Raw genomic sequence first — 21,463 nt, forward strand, 5'->3', positions numbered from 1 at the left:
TGTTGTCGTGGACGGAATTTAGATGTCCTAAAAACGTCAGTAGATAATCAGGTCCGTGGGGCCAGATGACAAACGTGTCGTCCAAATATCGGTAAAAACACACGGGTTTCCGTTCGTCCGCTTCTCTTCGAAACTCTCTATAAATAAGTTGGCTACCACTGGTGAGAGAGGGCTCCCCATAGACACACTCTCGGTTTGCTCATAGCATTGGCCGTTGAAGACGAAGTAGGTGGATGTAAGTACGTGCCTGAACAGTTGTGTGCAAAGAAGGGTAGCTCGTTTCGTGTTATCGAGCAATACGGGTGAGAGTGTCACTGATATGATACGCGAGCTGGGGTAGTAGTCACTGAAACAAAGGCGGTCTTCTTTGCGGCGTGATCTATTTACGAAATTTCAATCACCAAGTTTCTCTTCTGAATGCAAAAAATATTTTGTTGACACCCTTCTACGTAGGGAGAAATGATCATCATAATAAAATAAGAGAAATCAGAGCTCGAATGGAAAGATTTAGGTGTTCCTTTTTCCCATGCGCCATTCGAGAGTGGAATGATAGAGAAGTAGTATGAAAATGGTTCTATGAACCCTCTGACAGGCACTCAAGTGTGAATTGCAGAGTAACCATGTAGATGTAGATGTAGAAAAAGTCTCTTACTGATGAAGCTTGAACGTGGCAGGGAAGATAGAAAATTTGAAAAGGGAAACACAAAGTTTCAGTCTAGATATAGCAGGGATCAGTAAAGTGAACGCTACCCACTCGCCTGCCGCCGCTTCATGGTAAAAACGGCCACGCACAGGTATATACATGACGACCGAAATTATCTTGCAATTGTCTCAATAACGCTTGAGAAGTACGCGCTACCGCTTCCACACTTTGTTGTCCTAATGGAGTACTACGAGTGTACGAAGTTTGAAGTAAATCCGCGTTACCAAACGTCGTGGCCTCCCCTTGTCAGATGAAGAGGTTGGCACAAGAGATGAGTTCGTGGTGGGTCGCATCAAATCAGTGAGAAGACTGATGAAAAAAAAAAAAAAAAAACGTGAATATTGCATTCAAAATGTGCCTCGAACACAGATAGTAGTGAAGAAGTAATAAAATAAAGTGTTATGGTTTAGGCGGCAGTTTTACTGAATGGACAACGAAAATTAAGTAAGTGACGAACAACTTTCATCTTTTTGTGGGGGATGTCAGCGAAGAAAAGTTTCGTAAAGGTTTGAAATCACGTGTAAAGTCTGCAAAAAGTCACTAGTGCTCTCATTCACAGATGCTGGCTATTTCCGCGTCATGAGGTACACTTCTTTTCTCCCACATCCCAAATCCTTTGGCTTTTAGAAATATATAAGACAGCCTGTTTTAATTCAAGGTACAAGCAACCCCCATTGCAAATTTCATCTATACACTTGCAGTCGTTTCAGCGTGAAGGGGTAACAGACATACTACAACGCACAAAAACTTTCACTTTTATAATACATGTAAGATATAGAGGGACAATTATTGAAATATGTGAAAAAAAACCTAAATTAGTTACAAACTACGGCGTGCACACACTTTATTCAACATGTAAACGTCGCTACCCCTTTTCGAATGTAGGTTGTGACATGTTCGTTATGCGTGCCATCATTGGCGATTATGTGACGCAGACGAATAGCGAAATTCTACAGTAGCCGGTGAAGTGTCGGAACATCGACGCTGTCGATGACCTCCTGAATGCCTGTTTTCAGCTCAGCATTGGTTTTGGGGTTATTGCTGTACAAACTGTCTTTAATACAGCCTCACAAAGATTAGTCGCATGTCTTCAGATCCAGATACGGCGGCCAATCGAGACCCATGCCAGTGGCCTCTGGCTGCCCCAGAACACGAATGCGGCTCTCAAACTGCTCCCCCAGGACATCAGACACTCTCCTGCTTCTGTGGCGGTCGAGTTCCGCCTGTCATGAAGCACATATTGTCGAAATAAGGATGACTTTGGAAAATGGGGATGAAACCATTTTCCACAACCTTCATGTACCGATCGGTAGTTACCGCGCCATCAAGGTAAATATCGCACCGATTATTCCGTGATCGGACACTGCACACCAGACAGTCACCCGTTGAGCGTGAAGAGACTTCCCGGTCGCGAAATGCGGATTTTCAGTCCCCCAAATGCGCCAATTTTGCTTGTCGACGAACCCTCCAAATGAAGGTGGGCTTCGTCGCTAAACCAAACTATGCCAGCTCATACTATTTCCCAGAGTGCCGCGTGGCCAGCAGTTTGAACATCCTAACACAAACCGTAATGACGATTTTATTGCACGTATTTCAATAATATTGTCTCCCTGTATAAGATAACAGGCGTAGCGTCAATCACAGGGATGAACAAATTTATTGTTACAATGAGCGGAGTTACCTACAACCTCTCTCAGTTGGGGAATCAGTGTTAAAGAAGGTCAAGCTTCGCAATTCTTATGTCGGAAACTAAACCTTCACTTCTGGGTATCACCCGTTTATCCCTTAGTGGCTTTCTCTGTCGTCCTAAAAACGTGTGGCAGATGTACGCGTGAAACGAAGGAATATTTTTCTGTAACGACTGTGTGCTTGCAGGTTGTTACTGCGACAGGAAAAAAGAATAAGCACGGAAGTCGTCGTTCTTCCTGTGGTTTTCCCATCCTGCGGAAAGACTTCCGCTACGAGAATCCTTATAGTGCGCCCGCGGTGCCTGCGATGCTCACTGCGTGTGATTCCCTCTCGGTCTCAACAACAGCTGACAATGCATCCAGTGGGGGTAGCTGCTCCGCTTCTGGCTTTGCTGGCGGCGAACGGCACCACGGTGCTCGACTGTGTCTGCCTTAAGATCCACACCTCCAACTTCCAGGGCTACGGTGCAGACTGGATATATAGCGCCTACTGTGGAGAGTTCAGTGAGTACTTTCTCGTATAGCACTGATTCACACTACTTTAATCACCGCCCAGTTTTGCAGTACAGAGACTAAGCTTTGCTTGCATATATTGCTATCAAACAAGATGAGACATTCTCAGTGTGACGGCAAATGACTATGAAACTTCACTACACTACACATCAATCGACGCTGTCCAGCTTTTTGCGTGTGACCAGATGACACGAAGTGCGGTTTCGAAAGGCTAAAAATAATCAGTCTACATCTCTTCATTGAGCCCAAGACGTTTTCGAAATGTGTGAGAGTACGTGTTAGACAGAGGTTGTGGAATGTGATGGGTAGGATGCATAATCATTTTTCGAAGGTTTCCGACCATTGTTTCGTCCACCGTAATTCATTTTGTGTTAAAATCGACCACCTTATTCTCTCTTGGTCACCGCCTACTTACATCCTATGAATGCCCGCTTATTAACACAGTATGTATAAGCTATTAATTTGATTTTGTTAAACACCTTTTAGTAGCATAACTCATAATCCTATACATAATATACTAGCTTGTGATGCTACACTACTGGACGTTAAAAGTGCTACACCTCGAAGATGACATGCTACAGACGCGAAATTTAACCGACAGGAAGAAGACGCAGTGCTATGCAAATGATTAGCTTTTCAGAGCATTCACACAAGGGTGGCGCCGGTGGCGACACCTACAACGTGCTGACATGAGGAAAGTTTCCAACCGATTTCTCAAACAGAAAAAGCAGTTGACCGGTGTTGCTTGGTAAAGGTTGTTGTGATGCATCGTGTAAAGAGGAGAAATGCGTACCATCACGTTTCCGACTTTGATAAAGGTCGGATTGTAGCCTATCGCGATTGCGGTTTATCGTATCGCGACATTACTGCTCGCGTTGGTCGAGATCCAATGACTGTTAGCACAATATGGAATCGGTGGGTTCAGGAGGGTAATACGGAACGCCGTGCTGGAATCCAACGGCCTCGTATCACTAGCAGTCGAGATGACAGGCATCTTATCCGCATGTCTCTAACGGATCGTGCAGCCACGTCCAGATCCCTGAGTCAACAGATGGGGACGTTTGCAAGACAACAACCATCTGCACGAACAGTTCGACGACGTTTGCAGCAGCATGGACTATCAGCTTGGAGACCATGGCTGCCGTTACCCTTGGCGCTGCATAATAGACAGGGGCACCTGCGATGGTGTACTCAACGGCGAACCTGGGTGCACGAATGGCAAAAAGTCTTTTTTTCGGGTGAATCCAGGTTCTATTTACAGCATATTGATGGTCGCATCCGTGTTTGGCGACATCGCCTTGAACGCACATTGGAAGCATGTATTCATCATCGCCGTACTGGCGTATCACCCGGCGTGATGGTATGGGGTGCCATTGGTTACGTATCGGTCACCTCTTGTTTGCGTTGACGGCACTTTGGACATTGGACGTTACATTTCAGATGCGTTACGACCCGTGGCTCTACCGTTCATTCGATCTCTGCGAAACACTACATTTCAGCAGGATAATGCACGACCGCATGTTGCAGGTCCCGTACAAGCGTTTCTGCATACGGAAAATGTTCGACTGCTGCCACGGCCAGCACATTCTCCAGATCTCTCACCAATTGAAAACGTTTGGTCAATGGTGGCCGAGCAACTGGCTCGTCACAATACGCCACTCACTACACTTGATGAACTGCGGTATCGTGTTGAAGCTGCATGGCCAGCTGTACCTGTACACGCCATCCAAGCTCTGTTTGACTCAATGCGCAGGCGTATGAAGGCCGTTATTACGGCCAGAGGTTGTTGTTCTGGATACTGATTTCTCAGGATATATGCACCCAATTGCGTGAAAATGTAATCACATGTCAGTTCTAGTGTAATATTTGTCCAATGAATACCCGTTTAACATCTGCATTTCTACTTGGTGTAGCAATTTTAATGGCCAGTAGTGTACTATGATACTTAGCCCTGTTACATACAAGTTAAGTTTCCAAATCACTATATGCAACTTGAAAATAGACGACTTTTTCAATACAGATGGTCAAAATTAACCCATTCTGTGAATGATTAGTTTACGACTAACAGTTAAGAAAGGCACTAAGCTAAAGTATCACACTAACTTTCGTGCCTTGTCCCTGCATATCCATTCCTGATAGTTCGACCCTTAAGACTTATATATTCACCACGACATTTGGTAAAGTTCAATACTTTTATTTCATATTGCGTACGGTAAATATAGTTCTAGTTCCAACACAACTGGCTCACACTGCCTTTTCTTTCTACCCATAGGCATTAAACCTTATGGCCGCCTTTAATTCAAGCTGGCCAATACTATTTCATGAGACCTTGACGCCAATTGAAGCTAAATTTAATATTTGTGCAATATCGTTCAAAGTATTCTTCCATAGGCAGATAACTTTGACCTTGTTGCTCTAAAGAATCTTTTTAAAGGAAACTATATCATTGCCCACGTAGTCACGCTGTATGCAATGGAACCTTTGAGATATTATTCCTATCAAACTTTAGTTTGCAGACTATATTTTGTAAATGCCTGACCTATGTCGGACACTTATACTTTGCTCACTATTAGACCATTCCCTTAATTTATGTTCCCGTTCAATAGGGAAAAATATAGCTTATGTTCGTATTATTAGATTGACTTTTGTCAGTCAGTAGTATATAAGTGTGGAGGCAGTAGCGTTGTACGCCCTGACACACCCTACTTTAAATATTAGGTCCTTATTTCTTGGTAGTCTATGTGAGAATTCCAGGACGCTCACAATAATCCTCATCCTAAATAGTTAATAGCCTTGTAGGCAACATCCTAAATAGGTAATATCTTATACACTAGAGTGTGTATTTCGACAATTAGGGTGGAATAACCTAGTTGAATGCGTAGGCTCTTGAACCAACAACTAACTAACAATTAACCTTTCCCATTGAAAGTTTTGTTCCTCGTCACCCTTGCAAACTACATACAATGGACGGTCGTACATATTATATTTATAGTTAGTGTATCGTTGGTTAAGTTATTACAGGTTTCCTAAATACAACGTTGACGATCTGTGCATAAAGCCATAAATGATGCCCCCACTCTCTCATAAATGCGTAGTAATGTAGTGCCATAACGTAACAACCTTAGTCAAGTTTCGAGTTAAAAAAGTGACGTATTACTCCATGTATAATGGAAATTATTTTATTTCCAACTTCCTCCATCTTTGAGAAGTTCTTCGCGTAACTAACGTATGATCTTGTTCATCCCCCGGATGAGAACGTGTGGAACCGTAGCAACATAGGGGTGATCATATGTGGTATTTAATCTAAGAAGCAGAACGTAACGTCTAAGTAAATTTCTTATCAGTTAATAAGGTCTAGGTTTACAGTTAACGCTCATCGCGATTCTGTCTACACTACTGGCCATTAAAATTGCTACACCAAGAAAAAATACAGATGATAAACAGGTATTCATTAGACAAATATATTACACTAGAATTGACATGTGATTACATTTTCACGCAATTTGGGTGCATAGATACTGAGAAATCAGTACCCAGGACAACCACCTCTGGCCGTAATAACGGCCTTCATACGCCTGGGCATTGAGACAAACAGAGCTTGGATGGCGTGTACAGGTACAGCTGGCCATGCAGCTTCAACACGATACCACAGTTCATCAAGAGTAGTCACTGGCGTTGTGACGAGCCACTTGCACGGCCACCATTGACCAGACGTTTACAATTGGTGTGAAATCTGGAGAATGGGCTGGCCGTGGCAGCAGTCGAACATTTTCTGTATGCAGAAAGGCTCGTACAGGACCTGCAACAGTCGGTCGTGCATTATCCTGCTGAAATGTAGGGTTTCGCAGGGATCGAATGAACGGTAGAGCCACGGGTCGTAATAACTCATCTGACATGTAGCGTCCAATGTCCAAAGTGCCGTCAACGCGAACAAGAGGTGACCGATACGTAACCAATGGCACCCCATACCATCACGCCGGGTGATACGGCAGTATCGCGACTTCGAATACACACTTCCAATGTGCATTCACCGCTATGTCCCCAAACACGGATGCGACCATCATTATGCTGTAAGAACCTGGATTCATCCGTAAAAATTATTTTTTGCCATTCATGCACCCAGGTTCGTCGTTGAGTACACCATCGCAGGCGCTCCTGTCTGTGATGCAGCCTCATGGGTAACCGCAGCCATGGTCTCCGTGCTGATAGTCCACGGTGCTTGCAAATGTCGTCGAACTGTTTGTGCAGATGGTTGTTGACTCAGGGATGGAGACGTCGCTGCACGATCCGTTACAGCCATGCAGATAAGATGCCTGTCATCTCGACTGCTAGTGATATGAGGCCGTTGGGATCCAGCTCGGCGTTCCGTATTACCCTCCGGAACCCACCGATTCCATATTCTGCTAACAGTCATGGGATCTCGACCAACGCGAGCAGCAATGTCGCGATACGACAAACCGCAATCGCGATAGGCTACAATCCGACCTTTATCAAAAACGGAAACGTGATGGTACATGTGTCTCCTCCTTACACGAGGCATCACGACAACGTTTCACCAAAGTGAGAAATCGGTTGGAAACTTTCCTCATGTCAGCACGTTGTAGGTGTCGCCACCGGTGACAACCTTGTGTGAATACTGTGAAAAGTTCATCATTTGCATATCACAGCATCTTCTTCGTGTCAGTTAAATTTCGCGTCTGTAGCACGTCATCTTCGTGGTGTAGCAATTTTAATGGCCAGCAGTGTACTTAAACCTAACTAAGCTAAGGACGTCACACACATCCATGCCTGAGGCAGGATTCGAACCTGCGACCGTAGCAGCCACGCGGTTACGGACTGAAGCACCTAGAACCGCTCGGGCACAGCGGCCGGCGCTCCAATGAAGAGAATCGTATCATCGGGCCAGGATTAACTAATCTCCAGAGGTTGCAAATACCGCTTCAGTTGTAAATTTCGTTTATTATCACAACCGGTTTCGAGCTCTCATAAGCCCATCCTCAGGTATCGTTACTGGCAGTGGACGTGTACTAGACTCGGTGTGCTACCTGTGAGTGCAACTGTAGCGGTATTTTCAACCTCTGGTATAATGCTCAGTTGCGGATGTTCTTCCAGCAGGATTGTAACTGAGTTCCGTATCTACCGTGACAATAACAAGCCCAGCCTGCTCAGACGATTATTGCCATGGAAGGTACGTAATTCAGTTAATTTTCGCCCGCTACAAACAATTCTGTTCGGTGCTTATGAAAGCGGTTGTGGATGGCTGGTTACGTTTGGGTCCTGAAGATGACACCATTTAGTGTTGAAATTGGTCACATTTGTTAAAAAATAGTAGACGACGGTGGATTTAAATACAGCCGCTGGTTTTGTTATCATTATTCAAGTACTTCGTTCCGTCTGCTGTCCCACTTTCCTTGATGGATTACCAGAGACTTCAGTGTATGGCTGCGTGGGGTCTGCGCCACACTCGAAGCTTACCATCAGGTCTTACCAATTGAAATCGGGACTCATTCGAGGAGGCCACGGTTTTCCAATCGCTTAGGGTCCAACCGATGTAGTCACGAGGCCAGGACAGGGGTTGCAGGCGATGTTGTGCTGTCAGCAAAGGCACTCGCGTCGGCCGTTTGCTGCCATAGCCCATTAACGCTGGATTTCGCCACATTGTCCTAACGGGTACTCCCGTCGTATGTCCCACATTGATTTCTGCGGTTATTTGACATATTGTCGCTTGACAAACTGCCTATTGGCTTCTGTCTCGGGTTCTTCGGCCGACGTTCATCTGATGATTTTACTGACGTTTCGCCAACACGAGTGGCTGCCATTGTCAAAGCTTCACCCTCCATTGCTGGTGGTGAACTGGAGCTCCGTTTCAAAAACGGCAATGGAGGGTGAAACTTTGTCAATGGCAGCCACTCGTGCTGGAAATCATCAGATGAACGTCGGCCGAAGAACCCGAGACCGAAGCCACTAGGCAGTTTCTCAACAAGTGGCCGCGAAATCCTTAACAATAATGTTGCTTGTCTGTTAGCCGTGACGACTGTACGCAAAGACTGCTGCTCTCGGTCGTTAAGTGAAGACATTCGGCCACTACGTTATCTGTGGTGAAAGGTAATGCTTGATATCTGGTATTCTCAGCAAACTTGTGTCACTGTTGATCTCTAAATACTGAATTCCCCAACGATCTCCGAAACGGAATGTCTGATGCTGGGAGCTCCAACTAGCATTCTGCGTTCAAAGTCTTTTAATCCCCGTCATGTGCGCATAATCACGTCGGAAAGCTTCTCACGTGGGTACAAATGACAGCTCCACCAACACATTTGCCTTTTATACCTTGTGCAAGGGGATACTGATTTAATCTGTAGGCGGGGTGGTCCATTGATAGTGACCAGGCCAAATATCTCACGAAGTAAGCATCAAACGAAAAAGATACAAAGAACGTAACACGTCTAGCTTGAAGGAGAAAACCAGATGGTGCTATGGTTGGCCCTCTAGATGGCGCTGCCATAGGTCAACGGACATCAACAAATAGGAACCCCCATTTTTTATTACATATTCCTGTAGTATGTAAAGAAGTATGAGCGTTTTAGTTAGGCCACTTTTTTCGCTTTGTGATAGATGGCGCTGTAATAGTCAAAAACGTATAAGTACGTGGTATGACGTAACATTCCGCCATTGTGGACGGTACTTGCTTCGTGATACATTACCCGTGTTAAAATGGACCGTTTACCAACTGCGGAAAAGGTCGATATCGTGTTGATGTATGGCTATTGTGATCAAAATGCCCGCCTTCGTGTGCTATGTATGCTGCTCGGTATCCTGGACGACATCATCCAAGTGTCCGGACCGTTCGCCGGATAGTTAGGTTATTTAAGGAAACAGGAAGTGTGCAGCCAGATGTGAAACGTCAACCACGGCCTGCAACAAATGATGATGCCCAAGTAGGTGTTTTAGCTGCTTTCGCGGCTAACCCGCACGTCAGTAGCAGACAAACTGCGCGAGAATCGGGAATCTCAAAAACGTCGGTGTTGAGAATGCTACTTCAACATCGATTGCACCCGTACCATATTTCTATGCACCAGGAATTGCTTGACGACGACTTTCAACGTCGTGTACAGTTCCGCCACTGGGCACAAGAGAAATTACGGGACGATGACAGATTTTTTCCACGCGTTCTATTTAGCGACGAAGCTTCATTCAGCAACAGCGGTAACGTAAACCGGCATAATATGCACTATTGAGCAAGGGAAAATCCACGATGGCTGCGACAAGTGGAATATCATCGATCTTGGCGGGTTAATGTATGCTGCGGCATTATGGGAGGAAGGATAATTGGCCCCCATTTTATCGATGGCAGTCTAAATGGTGCAATGTATGCCGATTTCTATGTAATGTTGTAGCGATGTTACTAGAAGATGTTTCACCGCATGACAGAATGGCGATGTACTTCCAACATTATGGATGTCCGGTACTTGGCTCGCGTGCGGTTGAAGTGGTATTGAATAGCATGACATGTGGATTGCATGACAGGTGGATTGGACGTCGAAGCACCACACCATGGCCCGCACGTTCAACGGATCTGACGTCCCCGGATTTTTTTCTGTGGGGAAAGTTGAAGGATATTTGCTATCGCGATCCACCGACAACGCCTGACAACATGCGTCAGCGCATTGTTAAAGCATGTGGGAACATTACGGAAGCCGAACTACTCGCTGTTGAGAGGAATGTCGTTACATATACTGCCAAATGCATTGAGTTTGACGGACATCATTTTGAGCATTTATTGCATTGATGTGGTAGTTGCAGGTAATCACGCTGTAATAGCTTGCGTTCTCAGAAGTGATAAGTTCACAAAGGTACATGCATCACATTGGAACAAGCGAAATAAAATGTTCAAACGTATCAACGTTCTGTATTTTAATTTAAAAAACCTACCTGTTACCAACCGTTCGTCTAAAATTGTGAGCCATATGTTTGTGACAATTACAGCGCCATCTTTCACAAAGCGAAAAGAGTGGTCCAACTAAAACATTCATATTTATTTACGTACTTCACGAATATGTAATAAAAAGTCGGGGTTCCTATTTAAAAAAAGGGCAGTTGATATCCGTCTGACCTATGGCAGCGCCATCTAGCGGGCCAAACATAGCACCATCTGGTTTCCCCTTTAAGCTAGACGAGTTTCGTTCTTTGTAGTTTTCTCGTTTGACGCTTATTTCGTCAGATATTTGGCCCGGTCAGGATCAATAGATCACCCTGTATATGCATATCGCCATCACCTCTGTTTAGTACTAGCTAATAAAATATTGCCTGAATTGTCTACATGCATGAAAATGACTGAAAGCGTTGAAACATCTCTGTGAAGTCGTTTCATAAGACGCTTGTCGAACTCTGTACAACCTATTCATTTTACTGTCTGATTTTAGCTCAATTTATGAACTCTTCCAGAAAGACTGAGCACTCAAATAAGGCTTATTGATTATTATATGTGTGTTTTAATGTGGGTTTCGGTTTTGTTTTGTGGGAATCGCTGAACATGTCATCGTCTGCTGGGGCAGACGATGTTGCTTCTCGTTCAAAGGAGAGCACAGGATGACTAACTTATGTTTCCAATACCTGAACAGAGACGTTTTCCCATCTTAGTCGACGGCTGTGTCGAAGGCTGTTTTTGTGTGTGAGGTTGGTGCCGGAGGGCTACCCCTCTGCTAGCTTCCGCTGCACAAGGAGCTGGGTAATCTGGAAAGAGAAAGGGGCACTCTACGGTGAACGCTTGGTGAGTGCGGATCGTAGCTCTTAAGGGGGGGTTCAGGTGATAGGAATCAGGTTGAGTTAGGACTTCGTTATGTTTAACTGGTGAAATACTTAAGAACTTCAGATTAACTAAAGCGTGTGAAGTGAGTTATTTTTTAATGATTTTTAATCTTATATTTTGTGGAAATTGCTTTTGTCTGTGTGTGCCGATTTTGTGCCACGTGTTTGGTAATCAATTACCCTTCTGGTTCACCACGGCACCGCAATAGGATTCATTTTAACAGTTTTCTTGTTTAATGAGCTACAACTTCTGCATGAATATCTCTTCTTTCGTGCGCTTTCTACAAAGCAGCACAACAGTTTGAGTCAGAATGCACCACGTCCCCTAGCTCTGCCGTTTGCAATCAGCAGACGCAGTTAGTATGTTAAATAATGATCGCACAGCCTTATGTATCGGCTAAACCTCTGTGCAGCATAGAGCATGCGTATAATCGTAATGCAAATTTCACTTAGATATTTTTACGGTATTAATGCAAAGGAGATGATAGTATAATTGTCTCCCGCACCCGTCTGCTGTGTTTCTTCTTGCTGTAGTTAAATTGTGCTGTGTTTCATTCTCACGTAATTCTTACTTAAATATTTCGAGTCACGCATCAGTTATGTGTACTTAGGATGTGCAAGCCAATATTTAATTACAATAAACAATCTAGTTGAAAGATAAATTATTTGGTGTCGATCTTACCCCCTTACTCCGATTTCCAATCCTGTATTAATCAAGTGGCTTCATTAAACTTCCTGGCAGATTAAAACTGTGTGCCCGACCGAGACTCGAACTCGGACCTTTGCCTCTCGCGGGCAAGTGCTCTACCATCTGAGCTACCGAAGCACGACTCACGCCCGATCCTCACAGCTTTACTTCTGCCAGTACCTCGTCTCCTACCTTCCAAACTTTACAGAAGCTCTCCTGCGAACCTTGCCGAACCAGGACTCCTGAGAGAAAGGATACTGCGGAGATATGGCTTAGCCACAGCCTGGGGGATGATTCCAGAATGAGATTTTCGCTCTGCAGTGGAGTGTGCGCTGATATGAAACTTCCTGGGGGATTGGAACTGTGTGCCCGACCGAGACTCGAACTCCCGACCGAGACTCTAACTCGGGACCGAGTTCGACTCTCGGTCGGGCACACAGTTTTAATCAACCAGGAAGTTTCATATCAGCGCACACTCCGCTGCAGAGTGAAAATCTCATTCTGGAAGTTGCTTCATGCACGACACGGAGTGCTATTTATCTGGCTGATCCGTTTTTTTTGTAAATGGTTAGGAAGGGCTTGGGCTGGTGGCGCCCCTGAATATCTGAATTTTTATCATTATTTGTGTGAGAAAAGCAGCTAGAAATGCAAGTAACGCATATGGCTCGACGAGAAACATCGTAAAGATAGTAATACGTTACAACGTTTCGCAGGACACACTGACGTGTTGATAGCTTGCAAGACCCTCGAGTATCGGTACATCGCGGTGGGTGCCATGCTTCGCCTGATAACAAGCTGGACGCTGGGACCCTGGAGGCTCGGGTTCGAGGAGTGCGACGACGGCCTGGCTGCTCTCGCCGGCCTCACTGACGCCACGGACAGCTACCAGCTCACCATGGACCTCGCGTGCTTCGTCAATGCCGACTGCATCGACTCCTGCTCTGCGTCGGGGTACGTACGCCACTGAGAGCCCCAACCACTAATCTTACTTCTACTACCCTTGTACTGTTCTTACATTTGTTCGTACACTGCCATTCACTTTTCCTATACCTCGAGACAACATTCCATTAGAACTAATGACGGCCTTGGGAGAGCCAGTCATGACAAAACTCTACCATCTGGTGAGCAAGATGTATGAGACAGGCAAAATTCCCTAAGACTTCAATAAGAATATAATAATTCCAATCCCAAAGAAAGCAGGTGTTGACAGATGTGAAAATTAGCGAACTGTCAGTTTAATAAGTCACAGCTGCAAAATGCTAACGCGAATTCTTTATAGACGAATGGAAAAACTGGAAGAAGTTGACCTCGGGGAAGATCGGTTTGGAATCCGTAGAAATGTCGGAACACGTGAGGCAATACTGACCTTACGACTTATCTTAGAAGGAAGATTAAGGAAAGGCAAACCTACGTTTCTAGCATTTGTAGACTCAGAGAAAGCTTTTGGCAATGTTGACTGGAATACTCTCTTTCAAATTCTGAAGGTGGCAGGGGTAAAATACAGGGAGCGAAAAGCTATTTACAATTTGTACAGAAACCAGATGGCAGTTATAAGAGTCGAGGGGCATGAAAGGGAAGCAGTGGTTCGGAAAGGAGTGAGACAGGGTTGTAGCCTGTCCCCGATGTTATTCAATCTGTATATTGAGCAAGCAGTAAAGGAAACAAAAGAAAAATTCGGAGTAGGAATTAAAATCCACGGAGAAGAAATAAAAACTTTGAGGTTCGCCGATGACATTGTAATTCTGTCAGAGACAGCAAAGGACTTGCAAGAGCAGTTGAACGGAATGGACAATGTCTTGAAAGAAGGATATAAGATGAACATCAACAAAAGCAAAACGAGAATAATGGAATTTAGTCGAATTAAGTCGGGTGATGCTGAGGGTATTAGATTCGGAAATGAGACACGTAAAGTAGTACAGGCGCTTTGCAGGTTGGGGAGCAAAATAACTGATGATGGTCGAAGTAGAGAGGATATAAAATGTAGACTGGCAATGGCAAGGAAAGCGTTTCTGAAGAAGAAAAATTTGTTAACATCGAGTATAGATTTAAGTGTCAGGAAGTCGTTTATGAAAGTATTTGTATGGAGTGTAGCCATGCATGGAACTGAAACATGGACGTTAAATAGTTTGGACAGGAAGAGAATAGAAGCTTTCGAAATGTGACGCTACAGAAGAATGCTGAAGATTAGATTGGTAGATCACGTTACTAATGAGGAGGTATTGAATACAATAGGGGAGAAGAGGAGTTTGTGGCACAACTTGACAAGAAGAAGGGACCGGTTGGTAGGGCATCTTCTGAGGCATCAAGTGATCACAAATTTAGCATTGGAGGGCAGTGTGGAGCGTAAAATATCGAGTCAAGTTGATTTTAGGATCCGGCAGCAAACCCGAAGAGACTTTCAAGATTTATTACGCCGGGAAAGCCTACGTAATCAGAACTGACTGTAGCCCTGATGATGTCATCAATTCGGCGAGGAAGAGGATCCAACAGGCTTCAGATTACAGCCAGCTGAGGCCGTTCCCTGATGTTTTGAACTCTTAGAGGGACCGAACTGCAGGGGCGTTGAGTGGTATGTTTCAGCCGCTTTTCCAATTACTTCCAGAGATCGTCGATGGCATTAGATCAGGTGATACTGTATGCCAGTCGAGGTGAGATAGTGTACTTGAGTGTTTGTCAAACCAGCAACGTAGTCCGCTTTTCTCATCTTGCAAAATGGGACGCCATATCTCGCACGGGAAAGTGCTTGAGAAGCAAAATTTGTGACCTGGTAGTCGAGGGAAGGCAGGATTCGGTTACGATTGTGGACGGGGCCATATTCAGTCATTATTGGTTGCGCTTTACAGTTACACACAATCTGTTTTAAGTCAGCAATTGCCGAGTCGACAATAAATTAAAAATATACCACACGTTTATAATGAAAGAATAAACAACAGTGTAAAAAATAGTGTTTTCAGTGAGATACAATTTATCAAATCACCATTAAATACAGATACAACAGATAATGTTTTAAAAGCAAGCCACTGTGACCTGGACAGAAGGACTTACTCGCCAGGAATGCCAATAAATTAAGAATTGTTTAAAACTCGCTGCAACTTGCAAATTACGGGTATTGAAATATTAAAGGCAAGTCGCCACAAAAACAGCAGACGGCATCAGACGCCAAGAATGGCAGTAAATAAGTTTTTAAAGGGTTACTGCGTAAATACTAATACCAAATTAGAATTTTAAAGCAAATAACCACAATCACGGCTGAATGCCTTACATGCCAGGAACGGCAATAATACAAAAAAATTGAAAGCTGCTGTAAAACAGCAAATAGCAAAAGTTAATTAAGAAAACAAGCAACTGATCCAGACGGTGCTCCAGGAATCAGCCTCTGAGGAGGTCCGGCAACAAACACTTTCGCGAGCGGTAAGATAGGCAGACAAGAGTTGCATACACTTTACAAGATGGTAACTCAGACTAGTGGCAGACTAACGAATGACTAATGAAAATCTTGCTGAAGCTACCTGACGTCCGATAAATCAAATGCAACGATGGAACAATACGCAAAAACCGGAACCGGCGGTGTGCACTTCGACGAGAATAGTGTGTTTAGAGCGCCCAGAACGAGAAAGGAATCACTACCATCAGTGTAGAAGAATCACCAACCGGCCTACAATCAAGAAAGCTGTCAAAGCTATACGCCTTACCGGACAGCAGCTGCAAGGCGAGGAAATGTACGCTGCCGTTACATACACTAACCCGCTGGGCAGGTAACTAGGGCGTTAGAGGCCGCCACGCAAGAAAAATTGCCGTTGGTTGACCTTAACAAATTGTAAGAGGCTGAACGCAGTAAATAGTAATAAGAAGTCGAGGAAAGCTAATCAGATCCACCTTCCCCAAGCACTCCACTCGCTGCTCTTCGTCTCGCCGACGCTAAGAGCAGCAACACGAATCCAAGTCACTGGAGAATCGCGAGATGTCAAAATGGTGGAGGTTTCTCTACTTGGAATGAAATGCACTCATCTTAAAGCTTGCTGGATCCGGTTTATGACGAAGTCGTGCACTCTGGTGACCACAACCCTTCCATCCGGCAGTCTACATCTACATCTACATTTATACTCCGCAAGCCACCCAACGGTGTGTGGCGGAGGGCACTCCACGTGCCACTGTCATTACCTCCCTTTTCTGTTCCAGTCGCGTATGGTTCGCGGGAAGAACGACTGCCGGAAAGCCTCCGTGCGAGCTCGAATCTCTCTAATCTTACATTCGTGATCTCCTCGGGAGGGAGGGGGAAGCAATATATTCGATACCTCATCCAGAAACGCATCCTTTCGAAACCTGGACAGCAAGCTACACCGCGATGCAGAGAGCCTCTCTTGCAGAGTCTGCCACTCGAGTTTGCTAAACATCTCCGTAACGCTATCACGCTTACCAAATAACCCTGTGACGAAACGCGCCGCTCTTCTTTGGATCTTCTCCATCTCCTCTGTCTACCCGACCAGGTACGGATCCCACACTGATGAGCAATACTGAAGCATAAGCCGAACGAGTGTTTTGTAAGCCACCTCCTTTGTTGATGGACTACATTTTCTAAGGACTCTCCCAATGAATCTTAACCTGGCACCCGCCTTACCAACAATTAATTTTATATGATCATTCCACTTCAAATCGTTCCGCACGCATACTCCCAGATATTTTACAGAACTAACTGCTAGCAGTGTTTGTTCCGCTATCATATAATCATACAATACAGGATCCTTCTTTCTATGTATTCGCAATACATTACATTTATCTATGTTAAGGGTCAGTTGCCACTCCCTGCACCAAGTGCCTATCCGCTGCAGATCTTCCAGCATATCGCTAGTTTTCTAATGCTGCAACTTGTCTGTATACTACAGCATCATCCGCGAGAAGGCGCATGGAACTTCCGACACTATCTACTAGGTCATTTATATATATTGTGAAATGAAATGTCCATGCGTGCCGCCAGCGGCCACAGCGTGTTCTGGCACTGCACGGACCTGGCTTCTCCTGAGTACCAAACTCACCCAGTCACACGACCCGGGAAAACAACGACGTCGCCCCAAATATAGGGCTCAATAATAAAACAGAGGTAATCAAGAACAGGGGTTTATTCGGACCACATTTGAGAAATTTAATAACAAGGTAAATATTCTTCTTGACAAAAAATTATTACAACTTCTCATACAGGCCTGGAACATTACATAAACGTTGAGGGACATGAAGATTGTGCAACTGACCGCTAAGGAGGGAGCTGAGCGTTCGGCGTTGTTGGCCGACAGGTGCGTCTCAGGATGTCGATGCAAAGTCGTAGGTCCCACTGTGGCGCCTTCTGACCGGGCTATGACTGATGGGCTGCTAAGAACCGGCGCAGGAATTGGCCTAGACCTCCGGTGCAGCGAACTGCCGAATTGTTGGTTTGCGCCAGGCTATATACCAGGGACGCGGAAGAATTCATACCGATCCAGTTCTGCACTCGTGACATGGCCGAGGAAATAGGTCCCTGGCACGAAGAATCTCTGGCGAGGCTTCTCTTGCCGCTGTCGTCCTTGTTCGACGTTGGCCGGGAAGGCTACGCCTTGCAAGTATGCAACCCCGTAATGCTACAGTGTCTAAGGGGTTGTCGATGTCTTTAGGCGAACGTAGGGTAAATGGCAGCATATTCGTCGTTAACATGTAGAAGGTAGAGCGTCTTCCGTAGCATGAGTAAGTAGCGTGAAGCGCACTTTGAATGTATCCCGATGGCTGAAAGAGCCACGCGCACTTTCAATAAGAAAATGCTATCAGACACTGAGATCACGTAAAAGATTGGGTCGCCACCAACTCTAGCCACACAACAAATAAGAGGTTGCGCTGAGTTGGAAAATTACTTAATTTATTCATAAGAAAACTCACAAAAGAACACTCATTGTAAAGTCACTGATAAAGAATGGAATGTAATTATTAATATGACCGAGGCATTGTTCCCGTGAATCAAATATTGAATAAAGTAAAGAGTGCGTGAACACTGTGCATAAGTGCAGCTTGCAGCAACATTGCTGAAAACAAGATCTATTACAGAGCATTTGTTTTAAATAAGAAAAGGACACTAATTATTGGGCCTGTGCACATGGCAACACTGTGGATGGGCTAACAAGGAAAACAACACGGTAAATGGCGTAGTTAACTGAGACGTAGCATCGGTATACTGGATAAGATTGGAGGCAAAATTATTCATTCCTTAAAAAATTGATGTAATGCTTCTATAGACTGCTGTTGCCTGGTAACTAACTACAATTGCTTGTGAAACGCTATACGTTTCACAACAGACTCGTGTGCCCACGTGGTTCGTGGAGACACAATTTCTACGTACAGTCGCCATATTTTAGTAACATCAAACCACGCAGTCGCGAACAATTAACATCTTACACAGGACACATTTGAACAGACAAAGGATAATGGCAGAGGGCCAACAAACTCTAATAGTAACCCATGTGGATGGTTTCCACTCCGCATAAAGTAATGAGACAAAGAAAATTCACAAAGAAGCAAAAATTGCCAAGATTCGGAAAAGATTAGAATGCATACACACGCAGTTGCAGGCACACAAACATTCACACTGAAGCGAGGGGGCTTCAACGTATGCTACACCTTTGTGCTATGTTCTTTTTACGGATCAAAGTCAAGTCTAGGAATCAAACTGAAAGTCTGCAAAAGACGTGCATTCCTTGCTGGGAGCCAGCAAATCAATCTTCATAAGATGAAACGCGAGAACAAAATCTAAAGTCTCCCCTCTTCTTATGAGACAAAGGGCCACACGGTTAAGTCAGCTCACCCTTCTTGGAAGAGACTTCGGCTGCAGACCCTCGGCGCGCTGGAAGCAGACTGGCTGTCCACACACTCCAACGTCTCCCACGCGTCCCCGTGGATAGGAAAACCCAGAGATGAGGCATCCACCACCAACCTTACACCGGTAACTTCCACACAAGGGGGGGCAAACCTCTTTGCCTACCTGAAAACTACACTACTGGGCATTAAAATTGCTACACCAAGAAGAAATGCAGATGATAAACAGGTATTCACTGGACAAATATACTAGAACTGACATGTGATTACATTTTCACGCAATTTGCGTGTATAGATCCTGAGAAATCAGTATCCAGAACAACCACCTCTGGCCGTAATAACGGCCTTGATACGCCTGGGCATTGAGTCAAACAGAGCTTGGATGCTGTGTACAGGTACAGCTGTCCATGCAGATTCAACACGGTACCACAGTTCATCAAGAGTAGTGACTGGCGTATTGTGACGAGCCAGTTGCTCGGCCACCATTGACTAGACGTTTTCAATTGGTGAGAGATCTGGAGAATGTGCTGGCCAGGGCAGCAGTCGAACATTTTCTGTATCCAGAAAGGCCCGTACAGGACCTGCAACAGGCGGTCGTGCATTATCCTGCTGAAATGTAGGGTTTCGCAGGGATCGAATGAAGGGTAGAGCCACGGGTCGTAAGACATCTGAAGTCTAACGTCTACTGTTCAAAGTTCCGTCAATTCGAACAAGAGGGGACCGAGACGTGTAACCAATTCACCCCATACCATCACGCCGGGTGATACGCCAGTATGGCGATGACGAATACACGCTTCCAATTTTCGTTCACCGCGATGTCACCAATCACGGATGCGACCACCACGATGCTGTAAACAAAACCTCGATTCATTCGAAAAAATGACGTTTTGCCATTCGTGCACCCAGGTTCGTTGTCGAGTACTCCATCGCAGGCGCTCCTGTCTGTGGTGCAGCGTCAAGGGTAACCGCAGCCACGGTCTCTGAGCTGATAGTCAATGCTGCTGCAAACGTCGTCGACGTGCGGATGGTTGTTGTCTTGCAAACGTCCCCATCTGTTGACTCAGGGATCGAGACGTGGCTGCACGATCCGTTACAGCCATGCAGATAAGATGCCTGTCATCTAGACTGCTAGTGATGCAGGCCGTTGGGATCCAGCACGGCGTTCCGTATTACCCTCCTGAACCCACCGATTCTATATTCCGCTAACAGTCATTGGATATCGACCAGCGCGAGCAGCAATGTCGCGATACGATAAATCGCAATCGCGATAGGCTACAATCCGACCTTTATCAAAGTCGGAAACGTGATGATACGCATTTCTCCTCCTTACACGAGGCATCACAACAACATTTCACCAGGCAACGCCGGTCAATTGCTGTTTGTGTATGAGAAATCGGTTGGAAACTATCCTCATGTCAGCACGATGTATGTGTCGCCACCGGCGCCAACCTTGTGTGAATGCTCTGAAAAGATAATCATTTGCATATCACAGCATCTTCTTCCTGTCGGTTAAATTTCGCGTCTGTAGCAGGTCATCATCGTGGTGTAGCAATTTTTAATGGACAGTAGTGTACAAGGGTTACCATTCTGTCCGACTACCTTTGATTCTCTGCAGCAGACTAAACTACCGTATAGCAAAATGAAACACACCCACATTCATTCACTCGCGCGCATTCCAGAGAGTTCTGTATTACTGGAAAGCAAATAAAATGATAATGAAATGGGACCACAGGACCCTTTCACATCCATTGCTCCTCAATCCGAATTCCCGAATCGTTTGATGTGGAGGTGTTATTGTAATAGAGTTCGAGAGCCTCTGCAATGCTGTTTGAGTTTAGAGTGAATACCAAGTGGGCTGAGGCGTGAATGGGAATTACGGCCGAGGAGGGAGGTGCGCTAAGGTAGTCTGAGCAGTTTTCCAAAGTCTTTATGCCAGGGTGGCGTGGTGGTCAGCGCATCTGCCTAGTCAGCAGGAGACCCCGGTTTGAATCCCTGATTTAGTACAAGTTTCCATTGGTCGCTTCAGACTGCATCAGTATTCAGGGTGGTCCATTGATCATGACGGCGCCAAATATCTCACGAAATAAGCGTCAACCGAAAAAGCTACAATGAACGAAACTCGTCTAGCTGGAAGGAGGAAACCAGATGGCGTTATGGTTGGCCCGCTAGATGGCGCTGGCATAGGTCAAAGGCAACCCCTATTTTTTTATTATATATTTGTGTACTACGTAAAGA

The 21,463-nt window shown here is 45.1% G+C and overlaps 1 protein-coding gene across 10 annotated transcripts in view; it reads left to right on the forward strand.

Moving 5' to 3' along the window:
* The window catches only part of LOC126424792 (uncharacterized), a 322,429-nt gene that overhangs the window by 249,444 nt on the left and 51,522 nt on the right, over window positions 1-21,463 (forward strand). Inside the window, exons 1-2 of one of the 10 annotated variants that reach the window (XM_050087581.1) lie at window positions 2,720-2,895; window positions 13,111-13,348. The exons of 8 other annotated variants lie outside the window; for them this stretch is intronic. In XM_050087581.1, the coding sequence (XP_049943538.1) occupies window positions 2,745-2,895; window positions 13,111-13,348 (389 nt within the window). In that variant the 5' untranslated portion in view covers window positions 2,720-2,744. Of the gene's footprint in view, window positions 1-2,719; window positions 2,896-13,110; window positions 13,349-21,463 lie in introns of those variants that run through there. One more of the 10 variants, XM_050087580.1, reaches the window with a different exon arrangement.

Source organism: Schistocerca serialis, chromosome 10 (assembly GCF_023864345.2).
Source record: "Schistocerca serialis cubense isolate TAMUIC-IGC-003099 chromosome 10, iqSchSeri2.2, whole genome shotgun sequence".
In the NCBI taxonomy this organism is placed as follows: Eukaryota; Metazoa; Arthropoda; class Insecta; order Orthoptera; family Acrididae; genus Schistocerca; species Schistocerca serialis.